At 40.3% G+C, this 26,809-nt stretch overlaps 1 protein-coding gene across 1 annotated transcript in view; it reads right to left on the reverse strand.

Moving 5' to 3' along the window:
• Positions 1–4,738: 4,738 nt before the first annotated feature.
• MAP3K5 (mitogen-activated protein kinase kinase kinase 5) overlaps positions 4,739–26,809 on the reverse strand; it is a 228,648-nt gene continuing 206,577 nt past the window's right edge. The window contains exons 25-30 of the mRNA NM_001144081.2: positions 25,957–26,062; positions 16,193–16,436; positions 8,929–9,041; positions 7,844–7,956; positions 6,267–6,343; positions 4,739–5,532 (exon numbers count right to left, since the gene is read on the reverse strand). Coding sequence (NP_001137553.2) covers positions 5,472–5,532; positions 6,267–6,343; positions 7,844–7,956; positions 8,929–9,041; positions 16,193–16,436; positions 25,957–26,062 — 714 coding nt within the window. The 3' untranslated portion in view covers positions 4,739–5,471. The remainder of the gene's footprint in view (positions 5,533–6,266; positions 6,344–7,843; positions 7,957–8,928; positions 9,042–16,192; positions 16,437–25,956; positions 26,063–26,809) is intronic.

Here is a 26,809-nt window from a genome sequence, read left to right on the forward strand (position 1 = left end):
CTGGCTCCGGAAGACCAGGGGAAAAAGCAGTAGGCAACAATTTCTTTCTTTTTTAAGAAACAGATTATTAGCTGCAGAGACATCAATTTCTTCTCGCAAATAAACGTTAAGCAACAAATGCTGGGGGGGGGGGGGGAAGTAGCCTGTATAAATGGAAACATAAAGGAACAAAATGGAGCAGAGATCAGTTCTACCTGGTTACACAGAGATGCAGTCCCACAGCCTTGGTTGGCTGAACACAAGTCACAAGCTCCCAACAGTTTAAAATCCTCTTAAGGACTTCAGCAGAATCTAGGGGAGCCCAAGCGTGTCTGAGAACAGTGTTGGATTTCTTGGTAGGGTGACAACTCTCACCATCCTTGCATGCACATCCTGCCACTCTGAGCCCAGGAATGGACTGGTTTTATTTGGTTTACTGGGTCATTGGCTGATTAGGTAGAGGTTTTCATTAAGGGACACGTGCTGCGGTTTGTAGTTATGGATTTTCCCTCGGTGCTATTTCTATAGCAGACTAGGCAAACTGATCATTTGGCAGCTTGACCTTCCTAAATCACATTCAGATCACTTAGCGCTCTTCTAATCAATGAAAATTAAGCCTCAGGTGGTGGTTTTAGACCTCAGCTTGGGTCCAACCAAAGGTATTTTTTAGTAAATTAAGTCACCAGGGTTTAAGACACTTTCCTTTGAACATCAGAAAGACTCTGAATTCTCTGAAAGAAAAAGAATCAAGAATCCTCCTTAGGAAAAGGAGGCCGTTTGTTTTCAATCTTCTGCTATACTATTTACTTAAGTGAACCAATGAGTTCTTTGACTTCCTCCCCTCCCCAAAGTGAAGACTTATTGGTGTGTTTTTGTATGTGTGTTTGGTTTTTATTTCTGTCTGTGCTCATTCCTTCTCCCATTCTTTTGGTAACTTAGGTTTCAGTTTGTCACAAGTTACACAAAAATAAATGCAACAAGAAACACACCAAAATTCTGCACTTAGGCCCTGTACAGACTCTGTATTCCAGAGCCCATGCAGTGTTTGTAACAGAGTGGACTATTGGGTGACTGCGGGAAGGGTGACATCTGTTAAATGTCACCCCACCACATTGTATTTCATGTTGTACTTTACTGAGAACACAGAAGCCATCTGTCCTGAGTGCCCATATCCAACTCAAAACCTTGCCGAATCATCCTGACTCCCTTTTCCAGGGGAGGAGCTGGATGTCCTCAGGCCACTCACTCCCCCTCCTGCCTCCTCTGAAACCTCATCTCTCCGTTATCCCTACTCCCCAAACGCCTCCCCACTCAAGGGGCTCTGCCCCGACAAATACATTCAGGGCTCTCTGATTCTGAAAATTTCATCCTTTGACTTCCCACCCTGCCAAATCTCGTCATATATTTTGTTCACCAAAGGGGATGAATATGTGGACTTTGTGCCGCCATCAGCTTATTATCTTTGTTTAACTGGCTGTGGTCTTTCTTACCTGTCTATAAAAGCTTTCTTGGTCACAAAATCAAATTCCATTATTTTGATCTGTATTCCCCTAGACTTTCTGCAGCACTCAAGCCTGACTGTTTTCCTCTTGGCTTACCCCACTGGCCTGATGTTTCTCACTCCTCTGTGGTCAGTTCTTTTGTCTGTTCTGTGGACTTAAATTCTTCCTCCTTCTCAACTTGTCCCCAAACCTGCCTCCTCCCCAAATCTTAGGCCATAACCTTTCTATCTCCATTCTATTGCTGACAGCCCTCATCTACTGTTATCTCCATCCAAATGACTCCTAAATCGAGAATCTATACCCTGACTTCAGTCCTGACTTCCACCAATACATCCTCAAGGGTCTCTGGACACTCTAGCATGTTCTCTTTTCATGCACATTCTAGCAGGATGCCCTGACATTAATTCAACAGGTCCCCAGACCAGCACCCCCGCCCCAAACTTGCCTATTTTTGAATTCTCCTACTCATGTAGGTTCAACATCTTCATCACTGCCCAAATCAGGGTTCCAAAATTTTGTCAATTCATTGTTTTAATTCCACTCTCTCACTTCGTATCGCTCTGTAGCTTCCACTAGACCCTCATTCACATCTTAAACAGTTTCTGAACTGCTCTGTCCAATTTCCATTCCCTCTAATTTACCCAACACAACTTTACCAAGTTAATCTTCTAACACACACACACACCTTGCTCAGAAAACTTAGATTCCCCATTTCTACATAACTAAATACTAACTTCACTTCCCTCCCTGACCATCCCCCAATTACATCCTGAGCTCTCCTATCCCATTTCCACTTTTCAACTCTGTAATTCATATTTCCAGCCAAGTAAGAGTTAAAATGAGTTAAAATTTGTGTGTGCTTTAGTGCAATATGCAAGTTGTTCACTTTCTCTAGAACACCTTGAAAATCTCTTTCTGCCTTTGTTCTTGGAGCTGTTTGCCAGAATGACTTCTCCAGTCCTAAGTAATTTAATACTGCCTTTCTTCCAAGGCCCAGGTTGAGGTCCACCAACTCAGTGAGACTTATTCCACCTGCCCTGGGTCTCTTGGCAATCTGGTCCTCTGAACTTCTCCACGGTCTTCTGTACTTGTAACTTGTCCAGCCTTTAACATAGACCAGATGTAGTTTGTTACTGCACATCTGCCTCTTCAATCTGATATGAATGACTTGGTGGCAGGGGCTTCGTCTTCTCTTTCTCTGTAGGTGTCCATAAAGTCTGGAGCCATCAATTATTTGATTTGTTGACAGGCTGCAGATGTCCTCAATGACACACGTGCCTGCATTCTGAACCTGATGAGCTCCGTGTCAATCTCTCCTGCTGCTACAGCACCTCACACACAGTAGGCCTTCGAGTGGGTTCACAGTTAATTCCTCTTTGCCAAACTGTGTCATGTAATAGCTTGGGAATGAAAGAAACACAATATGCAATAACAGAACTAGGAGAAAGAGGTCAAACTGTGGTTTAAAAGAAACATTGGATCTATTTTTGAGTCTGCCCCTGGCACCCATGTGAATCTATTTTGTTACAAAAATTTTTCTAGGCTCAGCTCTGGACCTTCACTTTGCTGTAAAGCCTCTCTTGACCCTCTCTGGCAGTTCAATGCAACTATAGCGCTTACTGCATGTACTGTTGTTTCTATTGTTAACTTATCTGTTGTTGTTTAGTTGCTAAGTCATGTCTGATTCTTTTGCAACCCCATGACTGTAACCCGCCAGGCTCCTCTAGCCAAGAGATTTACCATGCAAGAATACAGGAGCGGGTTGCCATTTCCTTCTCCAGGGGGGCTTCCCAACCCAGGAATTGAACCTGCATCTCCTGCACTGAAGGCAGATTCTTTACCACTGAGCCACCAAGGAAGCCTTAAATTATCTGTAGAGCTTTGTAAAAAGACCTCTGGGCCCTACCCCAAACCAGTAACAACAGTTTCTCTGAGATGGTGGTATCAATATATATTTTTTTAAGTGTCCAGATCATGTTAACATGAAGCTGGGTTGAGAATCACTGGCCTTGATCGATGCCAAAGGCCTTTCAGTGCAAAACTTTCATGGAAATTGAGCTATAATGGAATTGCCTTCTTTTGTGACTAAGGCCCAGAATTCTGAAAAAACCTCAAGGATGCTAATCTAGGAATATATTATGAACCATATATAGGTATAGAGAAACATTTGCCCATAGACACAGGGTAGGAAATGGTAACCCACTCCAGTATTCTATTCTTTCTGGGATAATCCCATGGACAGAGGAGCCTGTGGCCTGCAGTTTATGGGGTCACAAAAGAGTTGGACAGGGCTGAGTTACTGAGCACTACTACTACATAGGGTAGGAGGGAGATCCCAAGAGGAGATTACATCATTAAAGAGGTGGCTCAGATAGGTAGCTTGATATGTGTGTGTATGTGTGTATATATATATATATATATATATATATATATGGTTTTAAAAGAAGCACTTAACCATTACAGGTGGGGATATGAACTGTGGCTTGATAAACAAGTTCTCCTGTCTTTAAGTGTGAGTGAAATGATTTATGATTTCATTTATACCTCACCTCCTTCGAGATTTCTCCATAGGACACAGGACTGTTCCCAGGATTGGGACGGAAGAAAAAAATACAGCTGTGTTGTTGCAAGTATCAAATAGGAACATACTGGTGAGAACTTTTGCATACTCTAATGCAATATGTAAAACATATACTGTATGCTGATTTTCACATAAAAATAAAGATGACTACCTGTTTTATTAAAGACTGTTCTATATGGATCAAATCATGATACAAGATCAGCTCTGTTATTTCTATATTGCATAATAAACAAGTTCCTCTGTATTTAAGAAAGTTGTTTATGTCATTCATCCATCTAGGAGCTTCAGACTTCATCCTATTCATGTGGGCAGTCATAAAATATAATATATATCTAGCTTAATATAAAAATATTCACCTCAAATATGAGAACTAAAATTAAGGAGACAGAAAATGCAGTGTTCCCCAGTGGGGTGCTATTTGCAGATCCCTTGAGATACACAGTAGTCATCCAAGGTAACTTGGGGTCTTGAGAAAAAGCCACTGAGTTTCTTTTATTCTGTTTTCCATGCCCTCTCTCTCTTACCACTCAGTAGCCCCAAGGAATGATGTGGACATCAAGTTGCTATTTGAATACTTGAAGAGAAGACAGATTCTATTTAATGTGAGAGCTGAAGGAACAGTTAGAATTTCGACACAGTAATTATCTAGATTGCCAAAACAAAATACAAATGCTTTAGAATTTATCAAAACAGTATTTTGAGAGTCTTTTTTACTTTGTAGAGTAAATATGACACAAGGGATAGCTTTAGAACAAGCTAACATGACTAGGATTCAGGCAGGTGCAACTGGTACAGTTCAGTAGTACATAAATGACTCCAACGAATGTACTCTAGACCAGAAACTTAAGTTACAAAATAGAGTTAATATTACAATTAATACAGGTAAGTAAAAACCACTGCTCTCAGATTCTGCACACTTAAAAAAAAAACCCATAAACTTTATACAATAATCCAAATCACGCACTTCTACTCAGATGATCAGGGTATAATACAAACATACATAAGCCTAAAAAGTTATGGTCACATTTTGGTTTTGTTCCAGTGATGCACAATCACATGAAATGTTCTGTCTGTTTCGTGTGACATAAACATTTGGCTGAGTTATTATAGCTGCTGAATTAAAAATATTTCCATAAAAATGTTCAGACCAAAATAATCCCAAACATCACAGTGTTTGGGATTATTTTGAGAGTCTTTATAAAGAGTCCTCATGAATCATAGAAACAGAAACAGTTAGGAAATTTCAGTGTATTTCATCTATTCTTTTTTTAACACGAGTAAACAAATACTGGATTTAAAGTGCAGCTTCTTTCTCCTGTCCCTTTGATTCTTCCCTCCCCTAGCAGAAGATCAGGTCTATATTCATTTTTAGAATCTCCACGGGAAGTTGGAAACAAACTGAGTGACAGTCAAGCCTGTTTGTCTCGGAAGTCAGTGATGGCTTTCCACAGTGTGCACAGCATCCCGCCCCTGTGTAAAGACACAAGAACATGGTGAAGAGATGGCTTCACTTGAAACAGCGCCCTTGCAGTATGAAAGTGACTTCTTAGTTTTCAGCAGCTCTGATCAGAACATGAAGATCCCAAAGGCTTGTCAGTCCTGATGTATTCTTTTTGTATATATTTTCTCCTCACCCCTCCACATGCCTTTCACTCTCCACTCCCACAGACAACCAGAGCCCAAAGCATCATTTTAGATTTTCAGCACTTTTGAAATGTGTCTTTCTAGAGGTGGATAGGAGTAATAGTTATATCTGTTATATATAGACATGCTTGGCCTGACGGAGACAACAAATTTTTGTAAGAAACTGTGTTTAGATTATACCATGTTATTTGGATGGCAAATCAGCACCTCATCATGGTATTTTTAATAAGTATGATATGATCATGAACCAAATTAGAGCATTTGGTTTAAAATATCAGCTTTAAGATATCTGCATGGTCTTAATCTGATATGTTATCAAGAAATTCTTCTGGCTGATTTGCATTTCCTAATATGCACATATTGGTTATTAGTGCTCCCAATAATAGCCTGGTCCAAGCAACTCAGGTTACTCAGAGCAGCTGAGAACTCAAGTACTCTACCCAAGACTGGAGAGCTAGTTAGAGCTAGTTAGCAATCAGCTGGGAAGGGCCCCAGGCTTCTTGATCTCAGCCCAGTGCTCTTTCCATCATGATGAGACTGAACAGAAAGAAAAGTGGTACCTTAGTCTCAGGCATTTTAAATCATCACGTGTAACATAGTAGAGAACATCCATTAATGAATAATCCTCAGCCAAAAACTGTGGAGAAAGTAAAATACACACAAAAGTAAGATGTCTTATGCACTTCCATAAGTAGCAAACTATCCATAATGTAAACATTGGCAATAATGAAAAATAAATCTAAAAGGAAATTCAGTAAAGACAGAATCTTTTGGAATTATTAGAAAAAAGTCCCCCCATTACAAAATAATTACAAGGAATTACATCCATACGACTTTTAGGAGCAGAAAGATGACAAGGAACACAGTACTTCTGATTGGTCTTCTGATGAATAGATAAAACTTGCTTGTAATTACATCTGCTGCTTATAAGATAATGTTTGTATTTAAAAGGTTTAGTACTTTGTAGCTTAATTTTTTCCCAGTGGGTAAAATGTGTTGTTTACACTTAATTTCGGAAAACTTTCCGATACTTACTACAAAATCAGAATCCTGAATTTAAGTGAAGCTTTTAATTTTAAATCTTTCAAAAAGGTCAGTGATTTAGTGTGTCATCAATGACTACTCCTTAATTCTTATTTGAGTCTAAGTTAGAGGGGAAAATATTTTGGAAAATTTGATTGGATAAATTTTTCCCAAAGGTGAGAAAATCCTTTTAATTTTTGTAATTTGCTTGCAGATTTCTAAGGAGACTCTTAAATTTTATTAAGTGATCTAATGAATTATCAAGCCAAGAGAAATTCATCTTTTAGTCATTTAAAAAATTTAAATATAAAACTGAAATCAACATAATATTGTATTAAAATAAATAATATATTTCCTATTTATATAAACTATTATTTCTATAAAATAAAAAAATATAACCTCTTACTGCACATATATGTGATCTTACAACATAAAGAAATCTATTCATGCTAACTACAAAAGTTCCCTGTATAATATAGTTTGTATAGAAAGTGTTTATTTCTGATATAAGTTCACTAACTAGTCTATTTTATGAAGTAGCAATAAATAGCTGCTGCCCAGTGGAGTCTAAGAATGTCACATGAGAATTTAAGAGTTAAAAAACGAGAGAAAGAATGAGAAGCAGAAGAACTTTTTCCTTTTAGTTCTTGTCTTGATTTTTCCTGTTCTTCTTTATTTTCCATTAAACAGCATAAAAATCCTTATGGGTTCTGGACCACAGAGCATTTGTCTGCCTCACTGTCTCTGTCCTCCACTCTGAATGGTTTTCCCTTTTTGTCTTTCCCCCATCCCAGAACAGACATACAGTTTATTCCTAAGTATTCCTTTAGACTCCAGCTTGCCAATCATCTTTTCAAAGAACCTTCCCCAACTTCTCCCTCCCTCTGTCTCCTAATACCTGATAATCTTTCCTTTACAGACTTGACCAGGACATAATTATATTTGTACGTGTGGAATTCTTTGATTATTGTCTGCCTACCCTAGTCTGTGAGCCTCAGGAAGGCAGGGCTGGGTCAGTTTCTCACTAGTGTCTCCCTGGTGCCTGGCACATAGTAGGCACTCAGCATTAGGAAACAAGTGAAAAAATGTTTGTCTCATAGAATGTTTTCTTTACCCGACTTATAGTGTCTTCATCAGCTCCGTTCTCTCTCAGCCAGTCAGTAAGTTCCGAATCTTCAGTGTTTGTGCCAGGAGAACTGGAGTGACACCCAGGCAACCCAGGAACATCTAGAACAGAATTGGGGTGGGGGAGAAGAAGGGACATTCTTAGCTTCAGAGGTCATTTGATAGTCAACATTTACTGATACTTTAGCAGATTTTTCTCCATCACAGTATAATTAATAGAAACCATTGAGATTGGCAGTCTACAAGATAATATAAATCAAACTCTTTAAGGCTGCTTAATATACTAGTCAGTGGAGAGTCACTAACAATAATTAATGATACTTCCACCTTGTGGTTTCGTATCAATTTTATAGCCTCTTAGAATAAAATGATGCATCAAAATCGTACTGTGTGTTTTTCAGGCAACAAAGAAGAGCATACTTAGCAGAGAACCATATAATAATCTCTTTTTCCACTAGTTGCAGTAATATGGAAGGACCATATATCTGAACAAAAAATAATGATTTTTATTTTCCTCTAAATGGGCTAAATAAGATTGCCTAAAGATTATCCTTCATCCCCAATTTCTCACAGAATAGATTTCTTTAAAGTTCCAATCTATGACTTAAAAAAAAAAAACCTGAGATATAATTGACAAAACATTTTATTAAAGTATATTCAACTTATGACTTGCTATTGCTTTATCTTTATTCTACTTAAGCCTTGTCAAATTATAAAACACTAGAATACATAGAATACAAATACAAAATGACAAAAATAGTATTATATTATTCTAGTAATTTCACTGTGAAATCCTTAAAAAGAAATAAAGACAAAAAAGTGGAGATCCCTATTCACCTCAATAATATATAATCTCAGGAAAAGATAATTATGAGTCATTTTTACTGTACTTGTAAGAAATAATGGTTGGCTACAATTAAGAATTGGAAATTTGTGTACAGCAATCTCTGCCTGTAGTTGTGGTACAAGTGACAGATGCTGAATAAGCCATGATATAAAGTTTGCCTGTTGGCTTTCTAGTTTTCTGTGGCAGTTTGGTTGAACAGTATTACTTTAAAATTTTCTGCTATTCACCTATTGGTTGGGACTTAAGCTTCAGGTGTTTAATTTCTTGGTCTTTCTCTTCAATAGCTTGATGAAGGAGTGCTTGTAATTCTTTCTCTTTCTGAACCAATTCTTCCAGTAATCTGCAGAAGGAAATTATATTGGTTGACAGGATAATGAAGTGGGAGCAGCCACAGAATGACCTTCTAGACAAGGGTTCTCAAGCTATAATGAACACAGACATCCTGGGGTTTTATTGAAATGCAGATTCTGATCCAGCAGCTGGCTGGGGAGCAGGGATGGGTAGGGAGCTCTGAGTTTCTGCATATGTAATAAGCTCCCAGATCCACAGACATCCGAGTTGAGTAGCAAAGCTCTAGAAAGTGTGCTTCCAGACAAGAATTTAAAACTTGCACCCCTAATTGGCTGACAGACTCTTCAGAGATGTTGTTCTGTTTCCTTTTATGACCATAATGGCAAACAAATTAATATATGGTGTTTACCTGCATAGCCCCTCATTAAAAAAGTTGGTCAACATGGGTAATACAATAGGCAATGAATGCAAAGAAGAAAGGTACTTACTTTCTTTTAAACTATGAAAATTTGAGAAGTAACTCTTCCTTGGTGGTTCAGACAGTAAAGAATCCGCCTGCAATGCAGGAGACCTGGGTTTGATCCCTGGGTCAGAAAGATCCCCTGGAGAAGGGAATGGCAACCCACTCCAGTATTCTTGCCTGGAGAATTCCATGGACGGAGGAGCCTGGTGGGTTACAGTCCATGTGGTCGCAAAGCATTGGATATGACTGAGCGACTAACTCTTTCACTTCACAACTATAGGGGAGGTCAGCAACAGTACCTGGCACATAATCAGTCCTCAGTAAATGTTAATGAAGATTGCTTGGGTTGTTGTGTTTGTTACTGTTATTTTTCTGCCTTCTAAGGGGAGCAATGAACTGAGGAAAACCACAGCTGTGTTCCTGGTACATTCAGTTCCCCATTGGTATCTCATACATGCTCCAAAGAAATAAGAAGTATTATGTTACATGGTTCTTACCCATGAAAGGTTCACTGCACAACTGACAGCCAAGTGGTAACCCATTCACCATTCCCATTACTGGGAAAATATTCGAAGTTGTGAAGACAGATGTTCTGAGTTTTTAGAAAACTATCTTTGAATAACTTGAATTCAGAATTGTAATACTTTAAGATAGATGGCACCCCACTCTGGTACTCTTGCCTGGAAAATCCCATGGATGGAGGAGCCTGGTAGGCTGTAGTCCATGGGGTCGCTAAGAGTCGGACATGACTGAGCGACTTCACTTTCACTTTTCACTTTTCACTTTCATGCATTAGAGAAGGAAATGGCAACCCACTCCAGTGTTCTTGCCTGGAGAATCCCAGGAACGGGGGAGCCTGGTGGGCTGCCGTCAATGGGGTCGCACAGAGTTGGACATGACTGAAGTGACTTAGCAGCAGCAAGATAGATGGGGAAACAATGGAAACAGTGACAGACTTTATTTTCTTGGGCTCCAAAAATCACTGCGGATCGTAACTGCAGCCATGAAATTAAAAGATGCTTGCTCCTTGGAAGAAAAGCTATGACAAATTTAGACAGCATATTAAAAAGCAGAGACATTACTTTGCTGACAAAGTGAAAGTGAAGTTCATCAGTCGTGTCTCTTTGTGACCCTGTGGACTGTAGCCCCCCAGACTCCTCTGTCCATAGGATTTTCCAGGCAAGAATACTGGGGTGGGTTGCCATTTCCTTCTCCAGGAGATCTTCCCGACCCAGGGATTGAACTCGGGTCTCCTGCATTGCAGGCAGACTCTTGACCGTCTAAGCCACCAAAAGAATCCATATAGCCAAAGCTATGGTTTTTCCAGTAGTCATGTATGGATGTGAGAGTTGGACCATAAAGAAGACTGAACACCAAAGAATTGATGCTTTTGAACTGTGGTGACTCTTGAGCATCCCTTGGACTGCATGGAAATCAAACCAGTCAATCCTAAAGGAAATCAACCCTGAATATTCATTGGAAGGACTGATACTGAAGCTGAAACTCCAATACTTTAACCACCTGATGCAAAGAGCTGACTCATTTGAAAATACCCTGATGCTGGGAATAATTGAAGGCAGGAGGAAAAGGGGATGATAGAGGATGAGACAGTTAGATGGCATCACTGATTCAACAGGCATGAGTTTGAGCAAACTCCAGGAGATGGTGAAGGACAGGGAAGCTTGGCGTGCTGCAGTCCATGGGGTTGCAAAGAGTAGGACATGACTGAGTGACAGGACAACAAATATAATTATGTATAAGATTATCAAGGTACATTGTTTCATGGCTCTTAACAAGCTCTATTTGTTTTACTTTCTGAGTATTGATAGATTTAACTCAGGACCAGATTCCATTCCAAAAGCTTGCTTCTGCTTCAGTTGACATGGTCTGAAGGCAGCACAGTCCAACTGGAGACAGCCCTGGGATTGTATCCTGGTTCAGCCATAAGCTTCTGTGTTAACCTTGACAAATGACTGAATGCCTCTGGGCTTCAGTTTTCTCATTTGTGAAAAGGAAGAGTAGAACTTTCTGAAAGGATTACTGTAATCATTGATGAGAATCCACATAGGTAGAATGCCAAACACAGTGTCTGGCCTTTAAGAAGGGCTGTCTGTTCTCTGCTACAGCCTCAGGCACTGGACAAGAAGCTTCCCAGGGTTCATTAGGGTTTGTCTCCCTGACCCCCAGATTCCACCCCTTTCCCACAGGACAGAGACATGGGAGGCTATCAGGTAGAAGAAAGATTGAGGTAGAGTTCAGTTCACTTCGGTCGCTCAGTCGTGTCCGACTCTTTGTGATCCCATGGACTGCAGCACGCCAGGCCTCCCTGTCCATCACCAACTCCTGGAGTTTACTAAAACTCACGTCTGTTGAGTCAGTGATACCATCCAACCATCTCATCCTCTGTTGTCCCCTTCTCCTCCCGCCTTCAATCTTTCCCAGCATCAGGGTCTTTTCCAGTGAGTCAGTTCTTTGAATCAGGTGGCCAAAGTACTGGAGTCTCAGTTTCAGCTTCAGTTCTTCCAATGAATATTCAGAACTGATTTCCTTTAGGACTAACTGGTTTGATCTCCTTGCAGTCCAAGGGACTCTCAAGAGTCTTTTCCAACACCACAGCTCAAAAACATCAATTCTTTGGCACTTAGCTTTTTTTATAGTCCAACTTTCACATCCATACATGAGCACTGGAAAAACCATAGCTTTGACTAGACGGACCTTTGTTGGCAAAGTAGGTGAGTAGGTGAGACAAAAAAAAAAAACAATGGGAAGCAGACAGAGACAGTGGTTACAGGAAGACAGCTTATTTAAAGACAACTGTGGAGAAGGCAATGGCAACCCACTCCAGTACTCTTGCCTGGAAAATCCCATGGATGGAGGAGCCTGGTAAGCTGCAGTCCATGGGGTCGCTAAGAGTTGGACACGACTGAGCGACTTCACTTTCACTTTTCACTTTCATGCACTGGAGAAGGAAATGGCAACCCACTCCAGTGTTCTTGCCTGGAGAATCCCAGGGATGGGGGAGCCTGGTGGGCTGCCATCTCTGGGGTCGCACAGAGTCGGACATGACTGACGTGACTTAGCAGCAGCAGCAGCAGCAGCAGTGGAGTAAACAGCACACACTTAAATGGATTAAGCAGGAGGAAATGAAAGAAGGAAGGAAGGAGAGGATTAAGGGAGACTTATATACTCCAACACAAATGGTATTCAGAGAAAGTTTCAGCAAGTTCAGTATGAACTTTTAATTTGGCAATTTTTGATCTGGTGTATATTTTTGTCATTCATGCTAATTTATAGTATGAATAGCGATAGTATTCATACTGCGGTATTCTTACTGCTTTTCTCAAAGAATACACAGTGAAATTTTCTAGAATTTAATACGTCTATCTAGGTTATGGGCTTCCCCGGTGACTCAGCCATAAAGAGTCTGCCTGCAATGCAGGAGCCACAGGAGACCCTGGGTCAGAAAGATCCCCTGGAAGAGGGCATGGCAACGCACTCCAATATTCTTGCCTGAAGAATTCCATGGACAGAGGAGCCTGGCGGGCTATGGTCCATAGGGTGACAGAGTTGGACGTGACTGAAGCAACTTAGCACACACGCATTTAGACTATGTATTTCCTTTTTATCCTAAAAGCCAGAACTTAACGTTGGAAGCAAAGTACCGACAAGCCACCTCATTTGTCCCAATTCCAGCCTTCAAAATTATTTATTTTTAGGACATATCCAGTCCATCAGTTTTGTTTTTACTTTGTCTTCTGTTAATAGGGAAATCCTTTGAAACCAAGGCAATTGACTGTCTCTCTGTGCCAGACAAATTTGGCAAGGATCAGCCATGAGGTCAATTTTTTAACTCAGATAGGTGAGGGTGGGGAGCTGGGTTGGTGGGTAATTCCAGAATTGCAGGAAAGGGAAATCAGATAACAAGTCAGCTCCTTCTGAGTTAGATTTTAACTACCTCTGCATTATTGTCCCAATTCCTTATGTGAAATGAATGATTTTCAGAACATTTTAGGTAAGCACATACTTTATATTTAAGTAAAACATGCTTCCTAAAGCTATTTTGTTACTTTCTGCTATTTAATATTATTGATGATCTATTAATCAAAAGCTGGATAGATATTCATCAGTGATTATCCTAACTGAACTGAATCCTAAATATAAGCTTACAATTTCTGACCTGAGGATTACACCCTTTCCTAAAAACACATTAACATTTCCTCAAGTTTACTTTGCAATATATGTACATCTGTATATCAAGTAATATTCAACTGACAATTAAAGGACTGGTGTAGACATGACCAGCCCTCGTTGGCACCTATCCTAACGCAGCCGCCCTTTCTTTAGATCCCTACGTGAAGTGAATGCTGTGCCCTGTCTCACTTTTCTAGGGCTGATGGAGGAGCTGTGGGAGATTCTACTAGAAAAAGAAAAAAAGGAAGCCAGTAATCATAGAGATTTCACACATGTGCGTGTAAATACATAGAAAACATAAATGAGTGGGCTTTGTAAGAACTGCAACAACATCCTAACATAATAAAGACATGGTAATTCCTGTGGGCAGATGTGGGGAGCAGGCCCTCAGCTGTCTGACACCCTCAGAAAAGAGACGTGAAGAAAGCAGCCGGGGAAGGGCAGTGCCCAAGGACCATGGGTGGAGCAAGCACGGTGGACAGATGGGGGCCCCTGGGGGTGGTGAGTCAGGGTAATGCACATGGGCTGAGCACAGAAGGAAGAGGCTGCACTTAGGAGAGGCATGTTCTATTGACACAAGCCAGGGTAAGTACACAGAAGGTTCAGGAGCCAGAGGAGCAAATGTACTGGCTCACTGGTAAATAAAGTAGCTTTACTGTCTGGAAGCCGTGGGCAGAGCTGGGTGGCGGGACCTAAACAGTCATGAGTGCACTCTCCTCTTCCAGAAATCAGAGAAGGGTATAAAAACACAACTCCATTCAGGACTGGGTGCCAGAGAGTAAATTAAAGAGAAGTGACTAAAGTCAACATCTGCTCTAATGGATGGAGACTCATAATGGGACTATTGCCTGAGTGAAACTGAAAGTTGCTCAGTCATGTCCGACTCTTTGCAGTCCATGGAATTCTCCAGGCCAGAATACTGGAGTGGGTAGCCTTTCCCTTCTCCAGGGGATCTTCCCAACCCAGAGACTGAACCCACGTCTCCCACACTGCAGGCGGATTCTTTACCAGCTGAGCCACAAGGGAAGCCCAAGAATACTGGAATGGGTAGCCTATCCCTTCTGCAGGGGATCTTCCTGACCCAGGAATTGAACCAGGGTCTCCTGCATTGCAGGTGGATTTTTTACCAACTGAGCTATGAGGAAGCCCATATTGCTTGAGAAGAGGAGGAAATGAAGGACATGAAGATTTAAATGAAGTCTTAGCAAAGACTCCAATTCTTTTCCACTAAGTAATAAGTGGGAAGTAAAGAGGTGGGTTTCAGAGGACAAGACTGGGATAATGGAACTTCCCTGTTGGTCCAGGGGTTAAGAATCTGCTTGCAATGCAGGGGACATGGGTTTGAAACCTGGTAAGGGAACTAAGATCCCACATGTAGTGGGGCTACTAAGCTAGAGAGTTCGCACACCACCACTACTGAGGCCCTGCATCGCAACGAGAGATCCCGCGTGACCCAACAAAGATTCCATGTGCGGCAACTGAGACCTGATTTTGCCAAATAAATCGATCAATTTTTTTTTTTTTTAAATCCAGGATACAGAAACAAGAAACCCACTTTCCCTTTATTCAGAAACATTTCTGTATATAAACTGTAGAAGCTAAGTATGGATTTACTGAATCGTGCAACTAAAATTCAAGTTTCTAAATACAGGATGAGGTTGGTTGGTACTACTCATACAAGCTTGGTATTTAAGCTTATTAAGAACCCAAACTTATGACCAGAAATAAAATATTTTTATCTCCCTGGTGAATAACTAGGATTTTCAACTAAGGTTTCTAAATATTTGAACAATGTTTATTGATTCACTCCAAAAATATAAATAATAAAAAAGTTTTCCCTGTCAACCCAAAGTCATAAAGTCAGTTGCCCACATGTCAACGGTAACCAGCACAGGAAGCTATAAATCATAAAGATTCAGACCTTGAACTGTGTCAACATCTTGTGAAGCACAAGAACATATTTCCTGTTCACTTAATAACCTGATCATGTGAGTTCTGTGTTATCAAATTCACAAGGAAAAATTAAACTCCAGATATGATACAGCATATTAAAAATAAAATCATAAATGTGGTCAATGGATCATCGTTTCAAGGTTCTAAAACTAAAAACTTTTGAACCATTAATTTTATCTCCTTAAGAACAGAGCTCTTCCTCTCCTGAAAGAACCTGATATTCCAAGTCACGGGTCTCAAGATCACAGACTCTCTTCTTGTCTTTCAGCTATCTACTGGATGGTACATGTTGCTCTGAGCCTGCATCCCAAACAGTCTATGAGGTTACAACTAAGTTACTCAGAAAATCTTAGTGCAGTGATCAAAGAAGAAATGCTGAAGGACTGAATTGGGAGAAGCAGAAAACGTATTTGACTAAAGAGGCTAAAATGAATCTCTCATTTTAATAAAGAATGAAATCAAGGTTATATGAATGGGAAAAAGGGATTACCTTATGTGTATTCTGTGGACCAATCTTTAAAGTAGACTCCAAGCACATGCACTTATATAAAAGTAAGAAAAAAGAAACCCACCCACATTGGAATAGGCCTTACCTATTTGTTTCTATTTTCATCCTTCCAAGCTGTACATTCAGTGATCGGTGAGCACTCTGGGAGTCATGGGATACAGTAGAACTGAGCGTGCTCACCCCTGAGGTGGCCACCGCGTCTTCAAGGACGGCATGAGGTCTTCGGACAGTTTGATCTGAAGGCCGTTCGTCATGGTCACCTTCTGCATCCAAGTCTTCTTGATCGGCAGTATCACTCTCAGATGCAAGGCTGAAATGCGGCCTCAGTTCTGTTAAGCATATGATCAACAACAATCTTAATGAAATAAGAATGATGGCCTTAATTTCTTAAGACATGAATGTCATCTCCCCTGCTATCAATAAGATGTATTCCCAACTGCTTTTCCAAAAGTGAGGATGGATTTCTGCACATTATTTCAGATTTGTTCTTCCAGCAAATTTGCAAAAATCATAAGATATGTAAACTCAGAATGATCTAACTCAAACAGAAGAGAAATGTTCACACAGCACATAAGATACGTGGGAAATCTGTTAAAATCAGATAGGCAATTGTGTAAAAACCTGTTAAGAATACGAAAATTTGTTTATACAATTAAAATTCATAGTTTTGATTCTGTCAACTATTAACTCACTTAGAAATGAGGAAAGTGAGATATAGGGAGATTGTATAAATAAGAGTAAGAAGACAGACTGCTTTTTGCTTGTAACATTCAAAATGTGTGGGGGTGGGAGGGGCGAGTACTGAAAATACACACACATTCTTTATATTCACTCTAGTAGGCCAATCTGCTTTTGACTTTTTGACTATTAGGTTAATTTTTAGTGTGTGTCCTACCCTAACCTACTGACTCACCACTAAGATTTGAAGTGCAAAAGTTACAAGTCTCCAGTTTAAACAGACTGCAGGCCATGAGTTCATCTGCGGGTCACTTCAGAATTGGGATGCTACGTTTTGATGGGAAAAACTATTATACATTGTGATTAGGTTCTCAAAATGGCCCCCCCAAAAGGAATTAAATTCATAATATAAGTAAAATCAGGGTAACAGAAATATTGGATCTTGGCTCCATATGCTATGACACATGAAACTTTTATTTTCAAAGAAACATTCTTTAAATTCTATAATTCTTTATAATTTTCAAAAGTTTCATACAATATTTCTTTTTTTTTAAATTTTATTTTTAAACTTTACAATATTGTATTAGTTTTGCCAAATACTGAAATGAATCCGCCACAGGTATACCCGCGTTCCCCATCCTGAACCCTCCTCCCTCCTCCCTCCCCTACCCTCCCTCTGGGTCGTCCCAGTGCACCAGCCCCAAGCATCCAATACCGTGCATCGAACCTGGACTGGCGACTCATTTCATACATGATATTATACATGTTTCAATGCTATTCTCCCAAATCTCCCCACCCTCTCCCTCTCCCACAGAGTCTATAAGACTGATCTATACATCGGTGTCTCTTTTGCTGTCTCGTACACAGGGTTATTGTTACCATCTTTCTAAATTCCATATATATGCGTTAGTATACTGTATTGGTGTTTTTCTTTCTGGCTTACTTCACTCTGTATAATAGGCTCCAGTTTCATCCACCTCATTAGAACAGATTCAAATGTATTCTTTTTAATGGCTGAGTAATACTCCATTGTGTATATGTACCACAGCTTTCTTATCCATTCATCTGCTGATGGGCATCTAGGTTGCTTCCACGTCCTGGCTATTATAAACAGTGCTGCGATGAACATTGGGGTACACGTGTCTCTTTCCCTTCTGGTTTCCTCAGTGTCACACACGATTTCAAATAACCCTAGAATGACCCTTATTTTCCCTGTACCCCTGTACCGCCCCTTTCCCATTCCCTCTCCCCACTAGTAAACACTCATTTGTTCTCTGTATCAGTGTTTATTCACTGGTTTATTGTCTTTGTTAGATCCCACATATAAACGGTATCACCCAGTATTTGTCTTTCTCTGACTTTTTCACTTCAGCATAATGTTCTTCAAGTCCATTCATGTCATGTTGCTGCAAAGAGCAAAATTTCGTTCTTTTTAATGGCTGAGTAGTATTCCATCATAGACACACATTTACACACACATACCACATCTTCTTTGGTCATGTATGTGTTGAAGGACACTTAGGTGGTTTCCGTAACTTGGCAACTGTAAATAATGCTGCTATGAACATTGGAACAAATGTATTTTTTCAAATTAGTGCTTTTGTTTCTTTTTGATATATACCCAGGAATGAAGCTTCGGGGTCATATGGTATTTTTAGTTTTTTGAGCCATCTCTATACTGTCTTCTGCAGGAGCTGCAACAGTTTACATTCCCGCTAGCAGTGGAGGAGGGTTCTTTTTTCTCCACATCCTTGCCAACATTTGTTATTTGTATTCTTTTTAATGCTAGCCATTCCCACAAGTCTGGGGTGATATCTCATTATGGGCATGTGGAGCTTTCATTAGATCACAGAACCCACCGAGAATCTGATGAGAGCCATGCAGAAGAGAAGCACATTCAGACAGCATTTTCCCTGTTTCTTGAAGGCTCACTGGCTCCCTGAAGCCAATTCTGAGAGTCCATGAACCATAGTTGAAGAGCCCCTGTGCTGGGGGAGGGCGCTAGTGGGAGTGATGGAAGACCCCTCTCACTACTCTAACATAGCTGCTACAGCAGTGCAGCCAAAGGGCCAATTCATCGCCAAATCCTCCAGGGAACTGTTTGGTCTTTGCCTTATTGACCCGTGTATGGTATAATGTCCTTAAATTTCATGCATGCTGTTGCATGTGTCAGACTTTCCTTCTTTTTGAAGGCTGTATAGTACTCCATTGTTTGCATATACCACACTTTGTTTATCCATTCATCTATCAATGGACACTTGCGTTGCTTCTACTTCTTTACTATTGTGAATAATGCTGCCGTGAACTTGGGTGTGCAATTATCTATTTGAGATCCTGCTTTCAATTCTTTTGAATATATACCCTAAAGAACATATGATAATTTTTATTTTTTTGAGAAGCCACATATTGGTTTTCCATAGTGGCTGCACCATTTTATAGTCTCAACAATAGTGCACAAAAGTTCTAATTTCTCCACATCCTTACCTTTTATCTCTTAAGGTTAGCCAAACTCCACCTCTATTCTGGCTGTCTGCATTACCGCCTTTCTCCTTCCAAAATTCTATTTCCTAGTTCATCTATAGTATTCTCTGTGCTAGTCACTCAGTTGTATCTGACTCTTTGCGACACCATAGACCGTAGCCTGCCAGGCTCCTTCGTCCATGGGATTTCTCAAGCAAGAACACTGGAGTGGGTTGCCATTTCCTTCTCCAGGGGATCTAGAACCCGGGTTTCCTGCACTGGGGGCAGACTCTTTACTGTCTGAGCCACCAGGGAAGCCCTTTTGTCTTCATTCTGTGTGTTAGTTGTAGGTGTAACTCAAAATCAGGTGTTTAATTTACATAAACCTGCTACAGGGGCTGAGCCATATCAGCTTCATAAAAAGTGTTGGCAGAATGGAAGTTATCTTACTAGGATTATTTATAAGGGAACAAAATAGTGAAAAAAGATCTTTAAAAATAAGAGGACTTCCCTGGTGATCCAGTGGCTAAGACAGCAACACTCCCAATGCATGGAGCCCAGGTTTAATACCTGGTTGGGGAACTAGCAACTAAGACCTGGCTTTGCCAAATAAATATTTTTTTTTAAAAAATAGGAGAGTTCAATCTATATTAAATTAGAACAAGAATAGGCCTTTGTAAATTTTCTAAATTTTTTCCTTATGGTCTCTAAACTGAAATTTTAAAGACGATTTTAAAGGTTTATTGTCTTGTTGAATATAATCTCACTTTAGGAGAGGGAAAATTTCTAATACTTATTACTACATTATTACATTTAAATGTTCCCTTATATTCCTCTAACTCTGTACACTTTAAATGATCATATGTCATCATTTTACTTATGTGCTAATAACTAAAAGTTTTTCCCAATAATTTGAAGAAAGTAGAAAACTATAAGTGAATGCAGTACTTTGTTATTTTGATCTTTCATGATGGCTCCCTGAGGACACATCATCAAATCAGATATTGTAAAACATGCAAATAAGAGAGAGCACCTGCTCTTGATCCTCCAAAAGAAACAACCTGAAGGAGAACTAGGGCAAATATACGCAAGAGTCATAAAAGCATATGCAAAGATAACATGGAATTGCAAGCACAAATGAATTCAGCTTGACTATCTTTGATGCTTTCAGTTATACACCTAGCTACATATATAATTCACAGGTACATGTAATAAGAGTGCTAAGGGGTAAGTAAAGTATATTTGCAGTGACTAAAGCTAGTGTGGGGTTTACTCATTGATGGATTCAAGGAGATGGAAGGGCCCAGGCAGGTTCTGGAGGAGGGGAAAGCCTTGGGGTGGAGAAAGGAGAAGAGGTACTTGAGAGAAGTGAAATGTTAGTTGCTCAGTCACGTCCAGCTCTTTGCAACCCGAAGGGCTATAGCCCGCCAGGCTCCTCTCTGTCCATGGAGTTCTCCAGGCACGAATACTAGAGTAGGTAGCCATTCCCTTCTCCAAGGGATCTTCCCAACCCAGAGATCGAACCTGGATCTCCTGCATTGCAGGTGGTTTCTTTACTGTCTGAGCCACCCAGGAAGCTTAAGAGAAGGAAGCACAAATGAGCTCTCTGAGGAGAATGGAAAGCAGAGGGAACTGTCAGGACAGAGCCAAGTGTCATGAGAAAGGCAGGGACTCAGGGGACCCTGGAACGAATGGACAGCATTTAAGCCCATGTGTGGGAAACTAAAGGGAGTGCATGTTTCCAAAATACAAGAGAGGATCAAATAGCAATACTATCCCCACCTCCCCTCACTCCCACTCCACCCCAACTGGCAGCCTCATCAGAGGAAAATAACCTTAACACGTGGTAGGATCACAATACTTGTCAGTGCGGTGTATGATCCCTGCATTAAACATTGCATGTAGATTGGGGTGCTGGGCATTTTACGTTAATGTGGACATGGGGCATGGGACTGATTCAGCTTAACAACTGGGAGTAACACCAAGGACTCTAGCAGTTTAAACAATTAGAGTTCCCATCAGAAGAGTGCCTGTACTGTGCATTCTGTCTGCCTTAGCTGGGCCAACATGGTCTCATGCTCAGTACAGGCTGGCCACCCACAGCCAGCCTGTACTTGAAGAGTAATCAAAGATGCTCAGTGTTACCAATATCCACAGGCTAATTCTTGAAGACAAGTGGGAAAAGAGTCTGAGAAAAAAAAAAACAAGAAACTCATATGGGGTTTACACAGTACTCTCTGTTCTGTGTGTTATTTTTCAGAAGAAAGAAGATGGAACATTTTCTTATTTTTTCCTTTTCATTTTGAAATAATTTTAGAATAACAGAAAAGTTGCAAAAAACAGTACAGAGAGTTCCTTGTATACCCAGTATCAGCTTGCCCTAAATATTTGTCACAGCATACACAGCTTTGGCACTATTACCAAAGCCAGGAGATTCACATGGATACAATACTATCATCCTAATCTATAGACCTTACGTGAATGTCACTGTTTTCCCAAGGATGTCCTTTTTCTGACCTAGGACCCCACACAGCATTATTTGTCATGTGTCTCTCGGTCTCTGCCAATCTGTGGCAGCAGCCTAGTATTTCTCTCTCCCCCAAGACCTCCGTACCTTTGAGGAGTCCTGGTCAGCTATTTTGTACTGTGTCCCTCATTTTTGGTTCATTTATGTCTTGTCAAAATTAGGTTGAGGCTCTGCCTTTTTGGCTCCTATACCACAAAGATGATGCTGTGTCCTTCCCAGAGCGTCACATCAGGAGGTACCCAGAGGTGCTGTGTCTTATGTGAGTGATGCTTACCTTGAGCTTCTGGTAAAGGGAGTGTCACTGTTTTCTCTTTGTAGTTAGTAGATATCTTGTCGGGAGATTACCTGAGACCATTCAAATACCTCGTTTCTCAGCATTATTTTTCCTGCTTACCTCAACAGCTATTGATGGTTCTTACTGTAATAATTATTACTGTGGTGTTTGCCTAATGGTGATTTTTTTATTTCCCTCATCCCTTCTACATGTATTAATTGGAATTCTACTAAGACAAATAATTGGCCTTATCCTCCATATATGTATTCAATTACTTATATCAGTATGGACTCATGGCTATTTAGTTTACTCTATGCATATAACCCAATATTATTTTTATTGATTTTTTTGTTTAATTTGCCCTGGCTTAGACTTTTGGAAAGTCCTTCAAGAGGTCTCCAGGGTCCTTTGTATCAGCGTCCATCCTTTTGGTGCATTTCCTTATCTTTTGCCATCACAGTAAGTTGCAGGCTCATCTTGAATTTCTTTTGCCCCAGGCAGGCCTGGAAATCAACCATTTCTGCAAGGAGCTCTGATTCCTTTTAATAGAGAATGTTTAAAAGCCAACATCTGGGTCCTCTCAGCAAACACATGTAAGAAATGTGTGTACTGATGATGGTATACTTTTAAATTTGTTGGTTTCTTTAGCATGTCTTAAAATTTGGTAGGTTTATTGCAGTATTTTGTCAGCTAAAAGCAATTTTTATCAGGAGACTAAAAAGACAGGCATTTTTAGTATAGTTTCTTTGAATCTTAATTGTATAACAAAATCTTTATGGACATTTGGAAATCAATGGAATTGTCAAATGCTTGAAATTGGTTGCCCTTGTTCATATATTTCAACATAAACATATTGATGTAGAGTGTATATTGTCTTCCTGCATCCTGGGAGGAATATTAAAAAATACTTTCTTAAAGTAATTCTCTGAAATTTCCATTTATTATTATTATTCTTGGCCACGCCGCGCAGCTTGTAGGATCTCAGTTCCCTGACCAGGTATTGGACCCATGCCCCCTGCAGTAGAAGTGTGGAATTCTAACCACTGGACTGCAAGGGAAGTTCCTTTTTTCTTTTTTTTGCTCACTTTTAAAAATGCTTTCAAAGAGTCATTTCAGTTGTCATCAGAGACCCCTAGTGGCCTCAAAGAAACCAATTTCACAGTGGAAGGACAAAAAACTTTGCTTAGCAAACTGTTTTCATAGAGTGTGCCTTCCTCTGCACAGGAGCTGGGTTAGAGCAACACCCATCACGAGGACACTCACGTGAGGAGACAGGCCTCCCTGTGTTGTCCCTTGTCCCTGTCTCTCCCTCTAAGCTTAAAGTGTTTCATCTACAGCATGATAATCAGTATGCTTTATCAACTTTGTATTTTGGAAGAATTTTAGATTTACAGAAAATACAGAGAACTCCATATACCTTCCACCCAGTTCACCTAGTATATCTTATGTAACTATGGTACCTCTGTCAAAACTAAGAAATTAACATTGGTACAGTATCAGTTGTATTAAGGAAACTGGAGTATTTTTAGATTATGCTAGTTTTCCTGATGTTCTTCTTTCTATTCCAGGATACAATCCATTGCATTTAGGTAATCCATTTTTAAAGAAGTTATTACAAATTAGATTAACAGATTATTTATATGCTATTTAAATTATTTCAAAGTATAATCCCTTTCTCTTCTCCTCATTTAGACATTCTCAATTTAGGTTACTACTGGGTGTAACTTGGGGCTTCGCCAGTGGCTTAGTGGTAAAGAATCTGCCTCTAATGCAGGAGTGGCAGGCGATGCAGGTTCGATCCCTGAGTCAGGAAGATCCCCTGGAGAAGAGCATGGCAATCCACTCCAGTATTCTTGCCTGGAGAATCCCACGGACAGAGGAGCCTGACAGGTTAGTCCATAGAGTCACAAAGAGTTAGACACTACCGAAGTGACTTTGCATGCACAGCACACGGTGTAACTCATGGCCTATACCTATACTCCTCACTGATACACACTTAATCCCTTTCACCCCTTACGTCTTTTGGGTTTATAACCCCTCTTTGGTACATTTCCCACACCCAAGCTCATCCCGGTGATTAACCATCTAAACATAAGTACGTGCTGACGTCCTGAGAGCATCACACTAGGTTTCTACCAGCTTTACATTCTTCAGGTTCACATCCAACTGCCAGCTGTTTGTTTCAAAGCCTTGCTAGAGTTTTTTCTAAGTTATGCAAAAGTTTTCACCCTAATTTGTTATAACCAGGTAAAACTCATCTACTGATTGCTTCAACCAATATTTATTGGAAGTCTGTTAATTTCCAGGCAACATGCTGGACAATGTGTTTGACACAGAATAAAAGACATAGCTACCCTCTGGTAAGGGAAACAGCCATTAGACAAGAAAATAAAAGTAGTTTCTGATTGGGCAAATGTCACCAATGGGAAAACCATTTCCAAGGAGAGAGAGAGAGACAGGGGGTCTACTGTAGACTTTGGGGTCGGTCAGGACTCGCGGAGGGGGCATCTTGTAAAATGAGACCTGAAGAAGACAAACTTACAAGAACTCAAGGGGAGGCAGCAGCGGGGATGGAGGCGGCAGGAGGGACGGAGGCGGCAGGAGGGATGGAGGCGGCAGTGGGGATGGGGTGGGGGTGGGGGGGAGGTATGCACCACGTAGGGGAACAACCTATTCAGGGATGTTAGAACTTCTTCTATTTCCTCCTTTCATAAAGAAGAAATGTTAATCCCTCACCCTGAAACCAGACAAGGCATTCTGAAAGAAGAGAAGGAACTCCACAACTCAGAAGGGTTTATGATAACTTGAAAGTTTGTGGTACCGTTTATAAATAACATAAAATTTGAAATGTTTCATATTTATTTACCTTATCTTTTTAGATTTCTGTTTTAGAATACTTTATAATACATGTACAAATTAGTACAACAGAACACGTTTCTTTTATTTTAGAATACGTTTCTAATTCATATACCTAAATCAATCTATTTCTCTATCTATACACACACACACACACACAAGGTGGAATAGCTCTGCTTAAAATTTCTATTATGGGTACACTATCAAAACACTTTGGAAGCTTGTCTTAGAGCATGAGTGCATCTCTCCCTTTCTCCATAAGAGGCTTCCCAGGTGGCGCTAGTGGTCAAGAACTCGCCTGCCAATGCAGGAGAGGTAAGAGATGTGGGTTCAGTCCCTGGGTCGAGAAGATCCCCTGGAGGAAGGCATGGTAACCCACTCCAGTATTGTTGCCTGGAGAATCCCATGGACAGAGGACCCTGGCAGGCTATAGTCCGTGGGGTTACAGAGTCAGATATGACTGAAGCAACTTAGCACACACATTTACTCCCATAACCTGGTTGCATTCATTGAGATACCCTTTGGTATAATATCTCAGTGCAAACATAGCTGGCATCTATTTAGACCAGTGGTTTCCAAACCTGGCTGTGTATAAAAATGACCTCGAAAATCAGATTCCTGAGCTTTATCCTCAGCAGATTCTCACTCAGTCTGGGGTGGAGCTCTCAAAGCTGTAATTTTAAAGAGCTCCTTACATCACTCAATGTACTGGCAGCTAGGGAACCACTGGTAAAGGATGACATGGGAGTGTGTTTTGTGGGTACAGATATCTAAATATTGAAATGCATATGTATGTGGATCTCCTGTATCATTTTCTCTTTGTCTTTATATCCAATGATGCTCTTTAAAGACAAGGAAACAAGTCTTCCTCACTCATAGTAAACATTTTGCTCAGAGTACACACACCAGATAAATATTATTTGGTGGCTTTGAAAGATGAAAAAAAAAGGCTAAGTTGCCCTAAAAGCAGTGAGGAGACATCATAAATGATAGATGAACAGTAATTGAAAATACCAAACTCTAAATATTTGCAAAGTAGTTAAGTATTTCTGACCTGGAACCAGAATGGTAATAGCTGTCTGTACCGCCTTTCGGATGATACTGTCTAAGGCAAACATCCAGTGTGGCTTGATGTTATGATTCCGAAGAACTTTATTGACCTGGAGTAAAAGAGTGATATATGGTTTACTTTAATATTTAATTGCAAATAACCTAGCTGATGCATGCATTTGGATGATATTCTACCAACAATAATAACTAAAAGGTTTCTTCACTCTGAATTGTGAATTATTTATGTCACCAGAAAACAAATGAAAAACTGCAACTTCAAAATGAAGTTCGGTGCTTCCCATGTAAGCAAGTAAGATATACCACTTCAATGAAAAGCAATCTAGTTAAATGGGAATGTTGCCTCGTTGGGACCCAGTATCTGCAACTTCTGCCTTTTATGATGTCAGCAGATTGGATGGTGGAAGTGATAAAGGAAAGGAAAAAAAAAAGAGTTCCACTCCAGTATTCTTGCCTGGAGAATCCCATGGACAGAGGAACCTGGCAGGCTACAGTCCATGAGCTCACAAAGGGTTGGACATGAATTAAGTGACTCAGCACACACACATGCATCGAGACTATGTATCTCCTTTTTATTCTTAAATGTTATGGCTGCTATTCAACACAACCAAGCACTTCAGCATCATGTGATGACTTGAAAGTGCCAGTCACCGCTCAAAGGGGGAACACGAGAACATACGTGCTACATACACACCGGCCATGGTGCGTGCCTTGTTTTCCACCCCACAACGGCTTATATTCTTTTTAAAGAGGAATAAACTGCCAACTATTCCAGACAATCTGTTTACATCAAAAATCTTTGTTGTAAGACTATCTTTTTAAAGTGACTAGTAATGTTT

Source organism: Bos taurus, chromosome 9, assembly GCF_002263795.3.
Source record: "Bos taurus isolate L1 Dominette 01449 registration number 42190680 breed Hereford chromosome 9, ARS-UCD2.0, whole genome shotgun sequence".
Lineage (NCBI taxonomy): Eukaryota > Metazoa > Chordata > Mammalia > Artiodactyla > Bovidae > Bos > Bos taurus.